This window comes from Zootoca vivipara, chromosome 9, assembly GCF_963506605.1.
Source record: "Zootoca vivipara chromosome 9, rZooViv1.1, whole genome shotgun sequence".
NCBI classification, from domain to species: Eukaryota; Metazoa; Chordata; class Lepidosauria; order Squamata; family Lacertidae; genus Zootoca; species Zootoca vivipara.
This window is the reverse complement of record NC_083284.1, coordinates 17,029,081-17,049,569: the sequence shown is the minus strand read 5'-3', so window position 1 is coordinate 17,049,569 and position 20,489 is coordinate 17,029,081. Positions and strand designations below refer to the sequence as shown.

Below are 20,489 nucleotides of genomic sequence, written 5' to 3'. Positions count from 1 at the left end.
GGGGGGGGGGTCCTTTAGAGAAAATGATTTCAGGAAACCATACATTTCCTTTTCCCCTTGATCTTTGGACAGCAGTCAAGGCTGCATACTTTTTTGAGAATGTTCTCGCTTCTTGTTTTGTTTTAGGACAATGGAAAAGCATCCAGACAGATGCAAATTGTGTTAACATCTGTGTCCCTCTAGATCAGGCATCCCCAAACTTTGGCCCTCCAGCTGTTTTGGGACTACGATTCCCATCATCCCTGACCACTGATCCTCTTAGCTAGGGATCATGGGAGTTGTAGGCCAAAACATCTGGAGGGCCGCAGTTTGGGGATGCCTGCTCTAGATGTTGCAGAACTGCAGCATCCATCATCCCTGACCATTGGCCCTGCTGGCTAGGGCTGATGGGAGCTGGGAGTCCATCGCCTTGGGGAGGGAGCCACAGGTTCCTCACTCATGAGATTTGTAGATCTGCTGATGCTTCTACTTTGTTAACTGGTACAGGATCAATGGACAGCAGAAAGCCTTTTTAGAAAGTTACCTGTCACTGCAAAAATAAAAATAAAAAAGCTAGTTCACGGGGAAGAAGACAAACTGTCCAACAGTTGCTAAAAAAAGTCTTCAGAAAAGGAAGGTGATTATAGAGCCTTCTAGAAAAGACGCCCACTTGCTGAAGCAGTTTGAGGAGAGTAATATTAAATTTTACATCTATTGTTAAAATGACATTACCATGCGTGACTGTAAGATGCACGACTTGGGAAAAGAGGTAACTAACTTTAAAACAGATGTGTCTGTGTGGAGGAGGGGTGGGCTGGGAAGAGTTATACCCTGTTTCCCCTTTTTTAATACGTAGTCAGAAAGTAAGCCATGGCAGGGTTTTTAAGCATTTGAGAAATATAAGACATACCCCCAAAATAAGCCATACTTCCGCTCCGCGGAAACCAACCCCCACAGGCACCTCCACTCACAGAGTCACTCCATGCAGCTGGCACTGCAGGAGCGCGATCAGCTCTGAAGTGGCGCTCCAAGAGCTCCGCTTAACAGCTGATCGCGCTCCCGCCTTGCTGGCTGCATCCCCGCGCTCCGCCTTCTCGTCCATCGCCGCCCTGCCGCTTCTGTGCTTGTCGCCACCGCTGGGCTCACTGCTTCTTCCTTGCCTGGCCTGGCCAAGGAGCTTGGAGCGCCCTGCAGCGGCAGGCGGAGCGCCTGAGCCAGCGGCCTCTGCCTGGCCCGGCCTAGGATGCCTGCTGCCCCGCCACCCGGAACCAGTGGCTGCTGCAGCGCCGAGCACTCAAGAGAACCGAGCAGCGCCCTGAGCCAGCGCCCTGAGCTGTAAAAACTGTACCGGTAATAAAAAAAATAAGACATCCCACCGAAAGTAAGCCACCCTGTGTTTTTTTGAGGAAAAAAAGTTATAAGACGGTGTCTTAAAAAGGGGAAAGACGGTATATTCCTCCGTCTCCCCAGCTTGCTAACTTTCTCTCCTGATGATGCTGTAATTTGCAATTCATGCGAGGAAGTAAGATGCTGGACTAAGCAGATGAAATCAACAGCACTGACAAAATTATCAGTACTGAGAAAACTGTGTGGCGTGAACATTATAGAACAGATGAAGCTTCTGACTTACAGCATCAGGCCATTTGTCCAGCTTAGGTCAGTGTGGTTTGGAAGCAGCTCTCCAGGATTCCCAGACCTACCTGGAGATGCCAGGGATTGAACCTGAGACCTGCATGCAAAGCAAATACTTGGAGCTACAGCTCTTCCCCACTGAGGTCATTTGCTCCACTGATGGCAGGTTGGAGGGAATGGCTGAATCTTTAGCTGCAGTTTTGGTTGTCAGGTTGTAACCTGGAGACCATACCTGCCAAGTTCCGGCCTGAGAAATAAGGGACTGGACCGGAAGTAGCAGGCCGGAAGTGGCGCTGCCGCCATTTTGGAACTGGGCGGAGCATGCTCAGAAGCGACTTTTGATGCTGCTCTGCCCTGTTCCAAAATGGCCGCCGCACCAGAAGTCGCGCTGCAGCCATTTTGGAACTGGGCAAAGCAGCATCAAAAGTTGCTTCTGAGCATGCTCCGCCCAGTTCCGAAATGGCCGCCGCACCAGAATAAACCGGGGAAAAACAAAAAAATCCATTTTTTTGGCTGGGGACAGCTGGAAAAATGGTTTCCCGGGGAATACGGGAGACTTGGCAGCTATGCTGGAGACTGGTGCCATACTGCAGTTTTCCCACTGAAGCAGGAGTCTCAGTACCTTCATACCTTGGTTTAAGAACGCTTCAGTTTGAGTACTTTCAGTTTAAGTACTCCGCGGACCCGTCTGGAACGGATTAATCCACTTTCCATTACTTTCAATGGGAAAGTTTGCTTCAGGTTAAGTACGCTTCAGGTTAAGTACAGACTTCTGGAACCAATTGTATACTTAAACCGAGGTACCACTGTACTACAGTTCTTCCCGCTGGTTTCCCCAAAACTCCTCCATGAGTGATGGGCTCCTAGGTGAGAGGCTGGAGCAAGAGAGAAAGAGAGTGTGTGTGAGTTAAACTGGTTTCCAAGTGAGAGGTGGAATTCTAGGAAGCTGCACCTGTGTTGTGATTACGAATGCAGCTCACGAGCCTACGTCCAATCTGATTGGCAGGTATTTCATGATTTTGCTATTTTGTGTTGTGTTGATTGACATTGTGTTTGTTTTATTTTTATTTTGTCTTCCATTCACATGCTCTTCACTGCTTTGAAGGGGCAGATGGGACTCGTCAGCCTTCTAGGAGAAGGAAAACTCTGATCCTAAACCTTCGCTGCCCTGCAGGATATCTTCGGGAGAATAAAAGGCTAAGGAGTAAACCCTACACAAATCTGGAGCAGATACCCTAAGATGGTTGGGTGCTCTCTGGTATGCCTCCTTCCGGCAACTCCTGCAGTCCAGTTGGTGCCAAATGTATTGCTTTCCTTTCCTTTGGATCTCATCAGTGAGGCCATGAGGGGGCTTGTGTCATCCAGGCAGCCCAGGACTTCCATACACACTGCCCTGGGGAGATCACTTTGGTGCTGCTAACATAGTGGTTTGACTTCATCCATGGAAGTGAAGTCCTATGTCTCTTGAGACACAAGGATGCAAAGGACCCTTCCCCTGCTTACCAATTTCCCTTTGCCGATTCTTCTCCAAGGCTACTTTACCTCCACCAACAGTGGTGTCCTTAGTCCAGGACTTCAGGGCAAGTGGTACTTTGCCCCATCCAGCAGAACAGCCACCAAACCTCACAGGGCTGGAATGCCACATTTTGAAGTGAGTAAGCTAAGTCCATTAGAAGTAATTGAGCTGCCTACTCAAGTGCTTCTGCCAGTTTGGAACTGTGATAACTCACACATCTTGTGTGGACTGCAGAACGAGACCTGGGCAGATGGTGGGGACATCCAGAGCTCGTAGGTCTCACAGTTTTCGCTGGAAATCTCCAGAGCATCATGAGACTTCCAGGGAAGGTGGGGCTCTCCTTTAAAAGAGAGCCCCATACTTTTTACTGATCCTGGTTTCTGGTGGTCCTATGTACTGCTCGATGGAGCTGGACACTGATATATAGTGGTACCTTGGTTTAAGTACACAATTGGTTCTGGAAGTCTGTACTTAACCTGAAGCGTACTTATCCTGAAGCAAACTTTCCCATTGAAAGTAATGGAAAGTGGATTAATCCGTTCCAGACGGGTCCACGGAGTACTTAAACTGAAAGTACTCAAACCGAAGCGTACTTAAATCGAGGTATGACTGTACACAATGCTGCTTGGATGGGGAATGGAGACACGTAGAGACACACCTCTAATTTCTGCATTGCTTGGATGTGATCTACTATATAAAGATACGAGCCACACGTTTCCGAGCACAGTTCCAAGTGTTGGTGTTGATCTTTAAAGCCCTAAATGGCCTCGGTCCAGTATACCTGAAGGAGCGTCTCCACCCCCATCATTCTGCCCGGACACTGAGGTCCAGTAACAAGGGCCTTCTGACGGTTCCCTCATTGTGAGAAGCCAAGTTACAGGGAACCAGGCAGAGGGCCTTCTCGGTGGTGGCGCCTGTCCTGTGGAACACCCTCCCATCAGATGTCAAAGAGAAAAACAGCTACCAGATTTTTAGAAGACATCTGAAGGCAGCCCTGTTTAGGGAGGCTTTTAATGTTTAATTGTTTTATTTCATTTTTCTGTTGTAAGCCGCCCAGAGTGGCTGGGGAAACCCAGCCAGATGGGCGGGGTATAAATAAATTATTATTATTATTATTATTATTATTATTATTATTATTATTATTATTATTCATTGCTTTTGCTTCTCACTCCATGCCCACTGACATGTAGAAATTCAGCCCTTGGGGTGAAAAACGTTTTCCCACCTCTAGTTTAAACAATATTCACAAGTGAGACCAAATGATTTATGTGCCTCCAGCAACACAACAATTTCAAATGAGCACAATGTAACTGGGAACTAAATCAGAAACCATAACAATAGGTTAGAGGCCTTATTTTCTGAGTGGGCTCTGATTTTCACACTTAAATTGCAGGTTCATTTTGCAGCGCTCAATTGAGTACTTAGACATGGAAAGTGCTTGTAAAATGAACCCATAGTTATTTATAGTGGAGAATAAAAGAGAATTGGGGGGGGGGGGACCAATTAACATTGTCTTATAAACTTAGCCAATGTTTCGTAACCTTACTATGAAGATTAACACAAACAAGTGAGGAAAATAAGCCAACCCAAATCCCTTTGTATTAAAAGTGTGCCCCCCCAAAGTTCCCATAAATATAGCAATTAATTGAAATGTCACTTTACTAGACAGCTGCCTACTAGCTGTAGAATGTGAAGATTAATATCTAGCCTGGATATTTGCTTTATTAAAAAAGGACTGGTGGGTTATTTAAGGTGCTGTCCTCGAACCATAAAAACAAATCAATATCACAACCATTTTTATATGCTTCAGTGTTCTGAAGGAGGAAGACCAGGGTGGAATCTAGACACATATAAAAATCGCTTTGAAAAGGCTTTTTTTAAAAAAGCGTTTTAAAAAATACATTGAATTTTCCATAAGGCTCACCATCGCCACCTAGTGTGTCATTGTATATTGCACTTATAACACACTAAAATGTTTTATTTGCAGCTGTGTAGCTGAGTCCTAGGGCAGCTTCTGCTCAAATGGAGCTCTTTGCTTGGTAGGGCTCCATACATGCACCATTGGGATATATCGTCTCTCAGGGGTAATTAATACGGTGCCTTCCAGATGTTGTTGGACGACAGTTCCCATCATTTCCAACAACTGATCATGCAAGTTGGGGCTGATATGAGTTGAGGCACAGCAACATCTGAACGGCACCACATTGGCTACCCCTACTATATCTCAAGAGTGGCGAGCCTATTGAATTAGGTTGGGTTGACACCTGCAAATTTATGACTGCTTTATGAGATGGTGGCTTACATGTGGTCTTGTCATCACTGGCACCCGTCTGTCTCTAATGACAATGGAGTGCACCTCCTGGGGTAAAGTCAAACTCCTGGAGAATCACACCAGATGCTGTGGCTGCAGGGACCAGTAACACATAACTGCTGTCACCCACGTTGTTCTTTGCTGCATTAGCAGCACTGAAGTGACTTCTCCGAAGCACAAGTGTGTGTGGAGGCACTGCCCATATGACAAGACCCCACTCTTGGCCTTGCTGATGTGATGTGAAGGAAAGCAGAGCAATACGTGGAACACCAGCTTGGCTGCAGGAGTTGCCAGAGGGTGGTGTACAAGGTGCCATCCAACCGTCCCCAGATTTGTGTAGGGTTCACTTATTAGCCTTTTCTTCTTCCAAAGTTGTCCTGCAAGGCAGCGGGCACAATTTTTTCTGCAGCTTTTACTCCCAAAGCCTTTCTCATGGATGAGTATAACCACAAGGCACTGGAGGTTTAGGATCAGAGTTTTCCTTCTCCATGTGTAAAGTTCTTGCATAGAACTTTCATATGCCTGTTATCATCGCAGGCACAAGTATTTCAAATGGAGTCAGATAACACTTTCAGTTGTGAGTAATTAAGGTCCATTTCAAAGAGAGATAGGTATCACTTTGATTATATTTAAGATGTAATCCTATACCCGCTTGCCTAGAACCGAGCCCCATTGAACTCAGTGGGACTTCTGAGTAGACATGGATAATATTGTGCTGTTGATCTGAGGTGAAACCAGAGTATATATATACTATAAATGGACAGCCTCATTTATAGAGTGGCCCCCTTTGGGATCATCCATGGTGTCCCTTGTTCATTTTCCTTCATTAATTATTGCTGAAAGTTAAAACCAAACTTCACACAATGCCTCTGATCACAACTCATTGAAGCTTTGCTTCTGCAATCACAATTATTTGAAAGGGAGAAAGGAGAGCAATACAATAGTAGTACAGAATTTTTATTAAACAGTTTTCATTCTGAGATAAAAGAAAAATAACTAAATAAAAGCCATTTAAAACAGAAAAATGACAACAACCACGCTTTAATACATGAATGCCAGAGTTCTGCTTGACAATCAGGTATTATCATAACAGAAACGTTGTTTTTGAACATCCAGAAATAGCATCTTCGTTTTCTCCCCTCAAACCTACCATGAATAGACTATAATTGACAGATAATCATTTACTTACAAGTTCATGCCAACTGTTAATAATAACAACTAAATGATCCATAAAATAATGCCAGGGAAAGAAATCCATGATTAGAGTTTTATCATTTTACTAAAAGTTTAAAACAACTCATTTAATTCTGTTTCTTCAGATGCGGAAGAGGAATTCAATATGGTGCTGCTCAGTCTTTTTTACGAACCATTGTGCCAGGCCAGACCCCTGTTTTTTTTTCATTTTTTAAATGTTGGTTCAAAAACAGATTTAAAAGGGCAAAGCTTATCATACTGATAATGTTAGGATGCAACATTTCAGAGGAAGACATCTGAAAGTCAACTTTAGCTTCACTTCATATATTAATAGTCCACTGTGTTCAAGATTTGACCCATTCATAATTCTGAGGGAATATTACAGACCTAAACACAGCTATTCTTTGAAATCTGCACTTCTCAGAACTTTCTGATGCAGTTCTCCAGGCAGTTAATATGTATCAAGATGGATGTGTTAGGGGGATAGGGGCATTAAATGCATGTGACTGGGAAAATAATATGACGCAGCATTCTAAAGGGGAAAAAGGGGGAAATGAATTTACGTACGGACTTAAAAAACAACAACAAACTAATGTGGAGAACTGAACTAAATATTTTAAAAAATGTGAAACTGAAGTTGATGGATATGTGTATCCCTACTACAGTTATCTGCAGATGGGTACAAGATATCCATTTAAGACAGGTCATCCTATTTAAGCACCCATGCACAACTGCATAATGAAGAGCAGCTTGTGTCAAACAGGAAGGAGAGAAGTGGAATGAATGATGCATAAGACCAATAAAAAAATTCCTTCAGTAGCACCTTAAAGACCAACTAAGTTTATATTTTGGTATGAGCTTTCGTGTGCATGCACACTTCTTCAGATACTTCTTCTAGTGTGCATGCACACGAAAGCTCATACCAAAATATAAACTTAGTTGGTCTTTAAGGTGCTACTGAAGGAATTTTTTTATTTTGCTTCGACTCAGACCAACACGGCTACCTACCTGTAACTAGAGCATAAGACCAAGGCTATCATCTTTTTGAGCATCTCTTAAATTTCCCTGGGTCTCGAGAACTTATAAAATGCAATGTTGGTCTTTGGTATTTGATTAAAATCCCACTTCTGTCATGGGTCCTTAAGCAATTTGCACTTCTTCTTTTTTATAAATTTATTCATTTGGTTTTCAGATTAAAGTTTTACAATCACATATCCAACATACAACATAAATACAAGATTCCAAAGAATCTCCTGGAATTCCCTCCTCCCCCTTGTGGGTCCTATTGCTAATAATTTCCTCCTGCATCTTTTATGATAATCCAATTCTTTTACATCTCCATTATGTCAAAGAATCGCCTTTAAACTATAAGTGTTATTCCAATCCTACTAAAATTTTCAGCTGTTTACAATGGTTTTTAAGATAAATTATGAAATATCCCCATTCCTTATTAAAATTTCTGATTCTTCCGGTCATTTTTGCCATTTCGGCATAATCCATCAATTTAATCTATCATTCTTCACTGTAAGGGACTTTATCTTCTTTCCATCTCTGGACAATTTACACTTTCTGTGCCATAGTCATTTGTTTATCCCGTGAAATCTATATACCACTTGATTGTAGGGGGAAAGCTTGAAAGAGGTTTACAAAAAACAAAACCCTGAATAGTCCTATCTGGGCATTGTCCCCTAATAGAACTGCAATCATGTAAGGTTGAAGGACAAGACTGCACTTCCTGTCCCCTCTCTCACATCCTTGTTTCTCACTCTGTGGAATAACCACAACTAGAATTATCTGGCATTATATATCTGAAGTGGGTCATTGTCTAGCAGTTCAAATCCTTAATGTACTGTAGTTCAGAGTTCTCAAGAAGTCATATATTTCCATTGTGTATTTGTAGAGGATTTTCCTGAAGGTCTTAGATTTCTGGCTACCCCTGAGCAGTAAGTTGAGAGTCCATTGCTGTGTGTAGTGCTCAAACGCAGTTAAATCAATAGAACAGCCATGCTGAAAATGAAAACAGTCTGGCTGAGTATTAGCTCACTGCAGAACTGAATAGACCATGCAGGAACATGCTATCTAAAAGTCAATGGAATGAGTTGCTCCTAATTTTTATATAGCATTCAGCTAAGAACTATAATGTTTTAAAATGGAATGAGAGAGCAAAGACATGGAGCACTGATAAGTTAGGGCTGCAATCCTATGCACACTACCCTGAGAATCCTGACAGAGTTTTACATGACTAGTATGACAAGTGTGATGTTAATCAAGAAAAGCAAAACCATTTAAAAAAAGTAAAAACCATTTCGGGTAGCCAATTTTAAGCAATTTATCTTTACTTTACAGTAGATGCTTGCAACACTGCAGTCCACAGATAACTTCTGTGGAAGTGCTCCTAATGAAACATGTTGGAAAACCCTTAGATCTTTTATTTTAAAAATCTCTAAAGAAAATAAATATGAAGTAATATTGTCAAATCAAAGTGTTCAAAAGAACCTCTACTGTTCACACCATTCTGTGATGTGGCTTAAGAAATCTGTTTGACCTTCCGCTCCCCTCCTTTAAAATGTCTTATAATATACCCAAGTGACCACACAGAACACCCATATATCACTGTTATATGTGTTGGCATTTGCCGCCTGGGGCCAGGACAAAACCTGTGTGCTCATTCCTGGCTACAAAATGAGTCCGGTGGCACGGGAAATTTGTGATTGTTCCCAGCGTGAAAGAACAACACATAAAAAACCAAAAAGTAGAGCTAAATTACTTTATTGTGGCAAGATGCAGATTGTGTCTCTGCTTGCCCAGCTTAGACAGTCAGAGCTGCATGTAACAACATCCGGCATTGCTGGAACCAGAACAGAAAGTAAAGTACAGTACAGTGAAAAACATCACATGGGGAGAAAGGTAGATAAGATACTTTCCTTTCTCCTGGGAACACAGACACAAATCACACTAGCCTCGCTGCTTGAGAAGCTCGGTGTGAACAAATATCCCAACAGTATGTACCCTGTGTGAAAGTTTAAAGTGATCATATGCAAAGAAAGGCACTGCTTTTCAACCTTCGGTAGTGCAGGAGGTAGAACTTTGGCAGGCAGAAAATGCTTTTAACAAAACAAGGCTAACACATAATTTATCTGACAAAGTCCAGTCCTTAAATGTTTGTGCCAATTTTTTTGCCATAATAAATCCATTAGTCTTTAAGGTGTTACAAGTCCCATTGGCTGGAATCCTATACCCATTTACCTGGGAGTAAGCTCAGTGAACTCAATGGGACTGTATTCTGGGTACACATGTATAGGATTGTGCTGTGTGTTTCATGGAAGGTAAGGAATCAGTGGCTATTAGCTACCGAGAGGACACTTCCCTTTGTCCCGCAATTAGTTCCATTAGTGATTTCTAGGTACAGGTTTGGGAGGTTTTTCTTTGCTCTTGCTACTATTCCTGGGAAAACCCATGGATTACTGCTGAATCAGAACAAACATCAATCCACAGAAAACCCAACTGATGTATGTTCCATTTCAGCAGTCAATTGTGGGTTTTCCCACAGAAAGTCATGCGACAAAGAGGTGTGGATGAGCCCTTAGATAGCTACGTTTGCTGGTGGCACTGTGGTCTAAACCACTGAGCCTCTTGGGCTTGCCAATCAGAAGTTTGGCGGTTCGAATCCCTGCAATGGGGTGAGCTCCCGTTGCTCAGTCCCCGCTTCTGCCAACCTAGCAGTTTGAAAGCACACCAGTGCAAGTAGATAAACAGGTACTGCTGCAGCAGAAAGGTAAGCAGTGTTTTCATGCGCTCTGGTTTCTGTCACAGTGTCCTGTTGTGCCAGAAGCGGTTTAGTCATACTGGCCACATGACCCAGAAAGCTGTCTGTGGCCAATGCCGGCTCCCTTGGCCTGAAAGAGAGATGAGCGCCACAACCCCATAGTCGCCTTTGACTGGACTTAACCATCCAGGGGTCCTTTACCTTTACCTTTTATACGCACAATTGGAGGCTGTATGTTTCTGAATGCAAGTTTCAGGAAATCACAGGAGGGGAGAATGTTGTTGCCTCTGAGTTTCACCTAGGCATCTGATTGGCCTATGTCATGACTGGACTAGATAAACCTTTTGCCTAATCCAATCTTGGCTATTCTTGTTCTCAGGTTGCTTTTGGTTTAGCAGCTATTTACATTGCCCACCAGTGCTACAATTGCACATGAGATACTCCACAGTAAGATTTCTACAGAGTAAGGCAGAAGCGAAAAGGAAAAAGTAAGAGGCATGGCAAAGGATAGAACTTTTTGCTAACCGTTTTACTAACCTGCATTGCACAACCAGGAGGGTGGGAAGAATATGTGGCTTGAGGTCTCAACTAAAGATGATGCAAGACATGAATTTTTGTTTCACAGATCAACACACTCAGAGGTGCTGCCTCTGGCTGCTGCCTGTTTGTCATTGACCTGTGACAGGGCCTTCTCAGTGATGGCTCTCCATTTGTGAAATGCCGCCCCTGGTGAAGTCTGTCTGTTTTCCTCACTACTGACTCCCAGGAGAGATTTAGACATTTCTGTTTTACCCAGGCATTTGATGGCCATGGCAACCTTGAAATTAGGAACTGGGAGGGTATGTTATTGTTTTTACATGTTTTGAGACGTTCTAAGAATCTATAGTTTAAATTCAGATGGTTTGAAATTGTTTTCAAAAATGAGTTAAATGTGTTTTTTGTTTGTTTTCTGTTGTATACCTTTGACTTTGAGGTTTGCCATCCTGGGCTCCTTTAGAAGGAAGGGCAGGATACAAATTTAGTACGAATAAATTAAGTAAAAAAAAAGGTGCTGGTGGAGAGGATTCTAACCCCCCCCCCCCAAAAGCAACTTCCCTTTATCCAATGTACTCTATCCTCAGATGCTTTGGTATCAAATAAAGTGAAAAGGTAATCCTGTTCTCAGTGAGTTGGTTCCTGAAGGAAACTTCACAAAAACACCAAATTCAGTAGGGAAAGAAGATTAATACTACAGCTTTGGCTGTAGTAACTCCCTTCCAACCCTAAAGCTAACCTATCATTAGTGTCCGTTTGAAGATCTCTTTCCTTGCTCCCAGATAGGAGTAAGGTTGGGTGACAACAAATTGCTCATGCACCCCTATTACAGATAACTGCCCACCTTAAGTCATAGCATTCTTTTGCTTCTTTTAATTTACTAGAACATGATGTCTCATAAGCTCCGCTTGATTGCATATGACTGAGAACAATGCTGTGCTGCTACCATCAGAAGGGAGAACAAACTACCAATCTGTCATTCTTATCCCTTCCATCAGGCTTCTGCAAAACATCTGTTGCTCACTTATTTCAAGCTCAATGTTTTGTCTTGTTTCTTGATTTAATGACGCTGGAAATGTCAGTAGTTACCCACTTGTATTTATTCTGATTCTTTTTCTTTATTTTTTGCAACCTGGAGAATATTATGGGTAAGAGGATGGGGAAAAACTGTGTCAAGGTATAGCACTGCTATTATAATAAGATAATAAGCATGAAAAGAAAGTGTAGGGAATTATTTAAGGAAACTGATGGAGTGGAAAACAAAACCTGACAATTTAGCAGGACAAGAGTAAGTATGTGTGTGTGTGTGTGTGAGAGAGAGAGAGGGGGGGGGAGAGAGAAGGCTGCGTGTTTATTGCCCACCAGCTCTTTTTGCCTCCTTTTTTGTACATAATGACAGATTTTTTTGGGGGGGGAACTACTTAAAAAGACCCTCTGAAAGGCCCAATCTTATAGTTAGCTGCAGAAGACAAAAGCAAAACAGCATCTAGTGCTGAGGTTAATGTACTGAGGATGCAGGGGGCGCTGTGGTCTAAACCACTGAGCCTCTTGGGCTTGCCAATCAGAAGGTTGGTGGTTCGAATTCCCGCGACGGGGGTGAGCTCCCATTGCTCCGTCCCAGCTCCTGCCAACCCAGCAGTTCGAAAGTGCAAGTAGATAAATAGGTACCACGGTTGTGGGAAGGTAAACAGCATTTCCGTGTGCTCTGGCTTCTTTCACAGTGTTCTGTTTCATCAGAAGCGGTTTAGTCATGCTGGCCACATGACCTGGAAAGCTGTCTGTGGACAAACGCTGGCTCCCTCAGCCTGAAAGTGAGATGAGCACTGCAACCCCATAGTTGCCTTTGACTGGACTCAACCATCCAGGGGTCCTTTACTTTTACCTTTACTGAGGAGAAACTGTGGTGGAGAGACGTGTTGCACCTGTGCAGCAAAACATCACCCAAGCCATTTTTTAATTACTATTAGAAAGGAAGATTGTGAAGGGTGGTGGTGACCAAACCATTTTAAATCCTCATAGGGTAAGCTGTCCAAATCAATTAGTAGGCTTAGTTAGTATAATACAATCTCCATAGGAAATGCTGCTATAATGTATGGTGGGTCTCTGCTGTTGCCTGGTACCCTACATGAAAGCAAATGTTCATCAGGGAAGTCTAAATCTGAATGACAAATGTCTCTTAGTTACAGGTAGGTAGCCGTGTTGGTCTGACGTGGTCGAAACAAACAAACAAACAAAATCCTTCCAGTAGCACCTTAGAGACCAACTAAGTTTGTCATAGGTATGAGCTTTCGTGTGCATGCACACTTCTTCTCTTAGGCTCTTTGCAGGGCTGGAGACCTTCCATGGTACAGGCAAGCACAGTGATGGCGGGGAGCATTCGTGACCTCTAAAGTGCCAGCCGTGATAGTTAAACACTCATCCAACCAATGTTTGTAATAATTAAGAAATCATCTGTCCAATTATGAGCTGCAGAGCTCAGTGTGAGGTGGCAGGTCATGATGCCAGAGCAGCCATTATATTTCAGTCTAAGAATTTATCTGCAAGATGGCTCATGCAATTAGATTGCACAGGATTCTTTTTTATCTATAACCTTCCCGGGGGGGGGGGGGCTGGGAGCATTGGTGTGTGGTAAAGCACATGCCTTGCATTCAGATTGTCTCTGAGAAAGTCCTTAGCAATTAAAAGGAGTAGGTGTAACGCAACAAAAAAGAGCTGTGTTTGAGATTTTGGAGCGCCATGGCAAGTCTGAATAAACGGGGGCTGGGAATACCTGTGTCCTCGCAGATGTTTGTGGGACTCCAACTGTGCCAGCAGGGTCAATGGTCAGTGATGATGGGTGCTGTAATCCAGCAACATTGGAAGGGCCTCTGCACCCCTAGGAAAGACAATACTGGACAAATACTCTGACCCTGGTATAAATCTATTTTCTTGCTATATGTATGAAAATGCAGGTAATGCTTGAACAAACTTTGAAACAATCAGTCCCCCTCAGTGGCTCCACATTAGCATCATTTAATATTTATGCACAACCATCAATCTACATTGCACTTCACAGGGTAACATAAGCAAAAAATAAAAATAAAAAATCCCTGCCCTCAAGGAGCTTACAATCTCTTTATTTTGACAGTAGTGGAAGGCAACAGAGCAGGTGAGAAAAGGGAATCCTAAAGGTAATAAGAAATGAATGCAAGTATATGCAGTATCGCATACTGAAACTTGGTTTCGTTTTCTGGATGTGGACTGGGGAATTAGGCAGAAGGCTTTTCGGGAAAGATAGATGGGTTGAAATAAACATGAGATCATATGAGGCCTGTACGTCACCTAAGAATAACATGCCTTATTTTATTTTATTTTGCTTTGGAGACATTATCTGGAATTCTTGGAAAGTGATGTTTAATGGGCTTGAAACTTGGGAAATAGTCGCTCATTGTGAATGCTGAAAAAAGAGGCCTACCTTTGGCAGATACACAGCCTATTATGATCTGTCCATTGTTTCTCCTCCAGGTGAAGAATCAGGGAAAGTGCATACTAATTGTACAATTTGCATGCAGGGTTTGTGTGCGTGGGTTTTTGTGTGTGCTTTCTTTTGCATAGCAAATGGGGACCGAAGGAAGTGATGATTGAGCAAAGCTGACATGACATGAAAAGGACCTAGCTTGATCTATCAATTGCTATGCATACCCTAGTTGTAGTAGCCAGAATAAATTCACCTGTATGCCAGTGCACTGCTTGGCAAGCTAAATATGAATGAACTATTCTTGACCCTCTGCTTACATATATACTTCAGTGGGCAGGCTCTAACAGAAGTCACTCAATGGGATATAAGTAGGTCATGACTAAGGTCTTTTCAATCGGATATGGTCAGGATAAACTTACTTTTCCAGTAAGGATGTATGCCACCCTAGAAGCCATTATAACAGCGTGTTACTGATAGCACCATAGAGTTTACTGAATAACTCCTATTATTATTATTATTATTATTATTATTATTATTATTATTATTATTAATTTATTTATTTACTTCTGTGAAAACGGCTCTTCTAATTTATAAAGATTGTTTAGAATCTGCACAGTACCTTTTCTTGCTTTTAGAAAGGGGGGGAATGCAGGGTGTTTGACTGAAGTGAAACCCATTTCTCTCTCCCTGAAGGATTCCCTTCTCCTTAAAATATCAATTACATTGCCATTGTGATCTGGAAGTCACACTCACTGATAGCAGCTCTGGAAGAAGCAATTTGCCTTAGAGGTTTTACAAGACTTAAGCTTTTGTTTTATAGACATATTCCAAAAAAAAGAAAAAGAGAGAGAGAGACATATCTGCCAAAAAATAAGAAGTCCTTTTCCCTTGCGTGATGTCAGAAGGTTGGATATGTACAGCCTTGGAAAGATGTATAAATCATTTTTATACAGAGAACTGTCTTAGAAAACTAGAGATTTCAGTACAAAGGAATCCATTCATTGAAAGAATGCCTCCACAAGTTTGTCTTATGAGTTACAATATACACAAGAGGATGTTGCAAAAGCACCTTTGCTTTTTAGGTACCGTTACACTGTACACAGCTGCCACCCTTGTGGGAGGGAAAACAGCCTGTTTGTATTACAAGAAGTCCTATAACAATGCTAAAAATATTGATACAAAACAGCTACAAGTGGATAAAAGCCTAGCAGCTATCCCTTGCTTTAATTGTTCACCAATAATTTTTAGCTTAAAAAAAATTCCGCCAAGAAAATAGTAGCATTTTGAAATTTCATTTTCATAGCTTTAGACGGTTACCCCCCACCCCCGGCTTACAAAACGTAATCCAAACAGTGCCTAGCCGAGAAATAAACAAGCATTTTTGTATAAAATGGAAGATGCAGCTTTATTTTTTATTGTAGGATAGTGCATTTGAATCCTGGAAAGAATTGCTTTGATTATGGAATTAATTTTTTTTTTAAAAAAAATGGCAGAATTGAAATAGGGCAACTCTTACCACAACCGAGATTGAAATCTGTAATGAACAGCAGGCCAATATATTTTTCAGTCTACTTGTTTCATTAACAGAAGAGGAAAACATGAAACTGAACACTGAAATCATGCTATTGATAGAAAAATACACTTACTGTTTTTTATGCTACCTTGTGGAGCAGAGTGGCATCGTGATGACAGGTATGGACCAGGCCAGCCTTTCTGAACTAGATGGGTGAATCTAAATCATAATCACTTTGTCTGCTTAAACCGCATTTGCATTTTTGCAGCACTCTATTTTGTAGAATGTGTTATTTGTTTATAACGAATGCCACAATTTATCCCACAGCAACCCTGCAAGGTTGTATTGGCTGAGAATGCATGACTGGCCCAAGGCTTGTAAGTGAGTTTCGTATAAGTAGAGGTCCTAATTCTGGCCTCCTTGGTCCAAGTTCAACACTCTAAGCACTATGCCACTCTGACTCCAGAAATACTATCAAGTGAACATGTGGTAACCACACAGTAACATACCATCTGATCAAGAAGGAGTGATTTTTCTTCCAATATTTGAACCATTCTCTCTCATCTCTGAAAACCCAAAGGGCGTACATATTCTCACAGCGCCATTTTAATGCATATAACTCAGAAATTATTCTCAAGTAGTTCAGTGGCATTCATTCCCTAGTAAGTTGGTGGTCCAAAAGCAACAGTCCCAGATATAGTTACTAGGGGAATAACCTCCATTCAATAAAATGGGACTTGCATCCTTGTAAATATGATAGAGTTGTATTTAACAATCCTAGCCAGAATGTGACCAAGAGAAATACATTATGTAAGAAAGAATTATCAATATTTAAATTATTCTGCTGCACAGCAATTGCCAGGTTTTCTACAATGAATGTCTCCCATTAAGTTGATAAAACAATATGTAACTTGAATTGTCATCAGGTATTTTAAAGCATATTCTCACACCGACCCTACACAGACTTAGTCTAAAGGACACATCACTTTTTTTTGTATGGGACTCATTCCAAGGCACAGCCTTGCAGCCTTGGAACATTAATTTCAGCATTATTCATATTGTTTCATTTCATGAAATTTGCTTTTTAGAATTAGAAACATCTTGCCAATCTGTTCATATGATTCTTGGTTCCAGCAAACTTTTCCAATTTGAGCTCTTGAGTTGTGTAGGTATATAAAAGCTCATTGATCCCAATTTCCAGATCCCCAGACTGAGGATATGCACATGATGCTCTATGTATTTGGAGTGAATGCATGACCACTTAAAGTGGGAAGCAGGCATGAGTATAAGGTCTGCCCCCAGTGGCCCAACTCTTGCTGGCTCTACTGCAGATCTTCCTGTGTTCTGATACTAAGCATATGGAACAATGAAGGGTCCCCGGTGGCACGGAAACCTCCAAGCACAGTTAGCTAAACACTGTTAGAATCTCCCTTTGCCTCTTCATGCACAATATGCAAAGTTCAGAAGATGAGCCAGCATGTGCAGAGCCATGGAGGGAGCAGATGTGTGTGCGCTTTCTCACGCCCCTTTAAGCCCCCCCCCCCATTCACCCAAACACATGAATAGAACTGTGGTGTATAAGGAGCTCCACACGAAATATACTCAGAGCAGGTTTATTAGCACCAATCACCTAGCCAGGAGTGGTGTTGGTGAAAGGATGAACTGGATCCCATTTCCATTCTCAAGTGGTGATTGGAGTTGACAAAACTGAATATTCTGACCCACATTTAAAAGGTACAAAGAACAATCCGATGCAGCACAGGTTATGTCAGCCGGAAAACTGGGTTCTAGATGTGTATGTGTTTTTAAATTCCACGTACTGCTTTTCTGCTCACAGTTCAGAATATGTAAGGGGATCTGAATATGCACACCTGCTTCTCAACACAGAATGTAGAGCAGCTGGGGTGAGAATCTAATGCAATATTTTCAACAAAGCTTAACATTCCTTATTGCCACCTTTGGCCACATTAGCTAAGCTAATCGCTTAAATAGCCTGATAGACATTGACAAAGGCCTTGTATGCTATTGTGGAATCATTTCTGTTTCTTTAAGATCAGTGTTCTGTATGCCATTAGGATGATAAGATGCTAAAAAGACAATTATGTGGCTCCTTGCAAAGCACTCTTCTCTTACAGCATTTTGGTTTATCAATGGCAAATGCAGATTTAGAAATCCACTGTTTTCTTAAATTTGATGGCATCCAGTTCTTCCATTTCCATTTACTGACATACTGATTTAGCAAAACAAGTGTAAATAAAAGGATACTGAAAAAGCCTGGCAAACTAACTCTAGAACTTGGCCTCAAATACCGAAGTAGTATCCCACTACAGATATTATATCAATCCCTGAATAATGAGTAATAATCCAACTAAGCCATACTCAGAATAGTGTGGGAAATCCACTCATTCACCCTGGTAAAGTAATTTCTACAAGCAAGACCTGAGTGCTACAGTACTCTCCCTTCTTGTGATTCCTAGCAACTCTTTCCAACAGTGGAAAGAGACCATGGCCAACATGACTAGCAGCCATTGATAACCCTGCTTTTCTTTGTCTAATCCTCTTTTAAAACCATTCTAGTAGGTGGCCACTGCTGCATCTCATGTAAGGGAATAAGCTGTGTGAAGGATGGGGACATTCTGTCACACTTTCTGCCTACTGCTGGCAATTACATTAGGTTTTTTCAAAAGGTTTCTAAGTGTGGGGAGGAGGCTCATCACCTCATTCAAGTATCCCAATAAACTGTTATGCTTCTTGCCCAAAATGGAAAGGGCAAACAGGCTGTGTCTGATGATGAATGAGAAAAGCTTCACTGTACAAAATGAAACCAAAATACAACCAAACAGATCATTGAAACCTCCTCGGTTGAATTTGTACCATTGGGGGAATTTCTTTTCCTTCCCTTTTACTAATTCTCTATTCATTCCTCACATCTACTTTCACAGTAACATTATTAAAAGAACAGAATGTTATATTTGACATAGCGTTCAGAAATGTTAGGTATGCAAGTGATTGACGGTAGAGAAACACACACACATACAAACATTGGGCGTCTTTTGGACATTCCATCGAGATGGTCCCATCCATTCACTATGAAGCCAATAGAGCTTTTGTTACCAACTTCCTTAAATCCAGGATTTCACACTCGGGTGAATTCCGCAAGACATTCAACTACTCATTTAAGTCATGCTAGCCTTCCCCGCCCCCACCCAGCCTCCCACCTCCCCACTCCCAGTCCTTACTTTACAGGGATCGCCTTTGATTTCATAGACAACAATAGTTAATTTCAAAACTGTATGTAGGTAGCAGCTGATGAGAACTTAAAAAGTCAGTTTTAAATTAGCATCGTGGCCCCTTAAGCCAGATGTAGGGCTCTGTCTTCAATAAATACGTGCCAACTCCATTTACCCATCTTGCTGGCCCAAAGTCTGAAGCTCAGATGTGTGAAGGTTGTGGTGAAGAAAAACGTTTTTCCTGCTGTACATGTGTAAGGAGATTGGTCCTCTCGGAGGCTGTCCCAGCCTCCCTATGAAAGTTGAATGTTGCCGAGGGACAGGAGATTGATCTTTCGGAGCCCCAGGAAAAACAGGGAGATTCTCGGCTTTGGCTGTTGTCTTCAACCCACTTTGCGCTTCTCCTGCTAAGCCGTTCTGGCTGACCTCTGAAGTCAGGGCTTCATAAGTCTCTCTTGTGTGCTTAAGAACCTCCACGATTTCTTTTTCTTTCAGGAGGCTGCTGAGGCACACACTTGACAGCTGGCAGCTTTTGCTTTCGTGGGAGGTTGCTTGGTTGCCCGGCAAATATCTAAAATGGTCCTCGGTGGGTGTATGTGCTGACTTTCTGTCCTTTGTGTTGAGAGTTTGGCTCACCGTTTTGTTTAGATATGTAGCCTGGGGCAAAGAAAACAGAAAAAGGGAGGAGAAATATTAGTAACAGAACGTATTAACAGCAAGGCAGCTTGGAGGGTGCAAAATGTTCCCTGTAATGTCTGCAGCTTTGCAACAGACTAGGCATTTTCACCGATGGCTGATTTAGACAGAGGCAAATATCAAACGCTGTCAGAAATCCTTAGGCATACTAAGCAAAGGATGGAGGACTTTTGCAGTCACTGTGATAGTTCAGTGGTAGAGAGCATGCTATAACTCCAGGATCAGGTAACATGTGAAATATCTCCCTCTCAGACACAGGGGACCTTTTGGTAAGTCTTAGGAGCACAGGGAACTGGCTTATGCTGAACAAGACTGTTGGTCCATCTAGCTCAGCATTGTCTACACTGACTGGCAGTGGCACTGCAACATTTTCCCAGTTCTCCTAGAGGATTTAACCTGGTACGTTCTGCATGCAAAACAGATGCTCTTCCACTAAACTATGCCTCTTCCCAAAGTTTGTGTCACAGAAATAATACAGGCTCAGTGACAATAAAAAAATCTCACTTGATATAAGGCAGCTTCCTATATGGAATTCCTAAGGAAAGTAATTAGGTAGGCCAGGCTACTTCTCACACCAATGTTGCTCTTCCCCCAGGTACCGGTGACATTATTAGAGAAAGTACTCTCACCAGTCATCCTACCCTCATGATGACATGATTAT

General features: G+C 42.1%; 1 protein-coding gene across 3 annotated transcripts in view; it reads right to left on the bottom strand.

Moving 5' to 3' along the window:
* Positions 1–14,924: 14,924 nt before the first annotated feature.
* CCSER1 (coiled-coil serine rich protein 1) overlaps positions 14,925–20,489 on the bottom strand; it is a 706,782-nt gene continuing 701,217 nt past the window's right edge. For all 3 annotated transcript variants that reach the window (XM_035113300.2, XM_060278448.1, XM_060278449.1), the window contains exon 10: positions 14,925–19,789. In XM_035113300.2, coding sequence (XP_034969191.2) covers positions 19,304–19,789 — 486 coding nt within the window. In that variant the 3' untranslated portion in view covers positions 14,925–19,303. The remainder of the gene's footprint in view (positions 19,790–20,489) is intronic.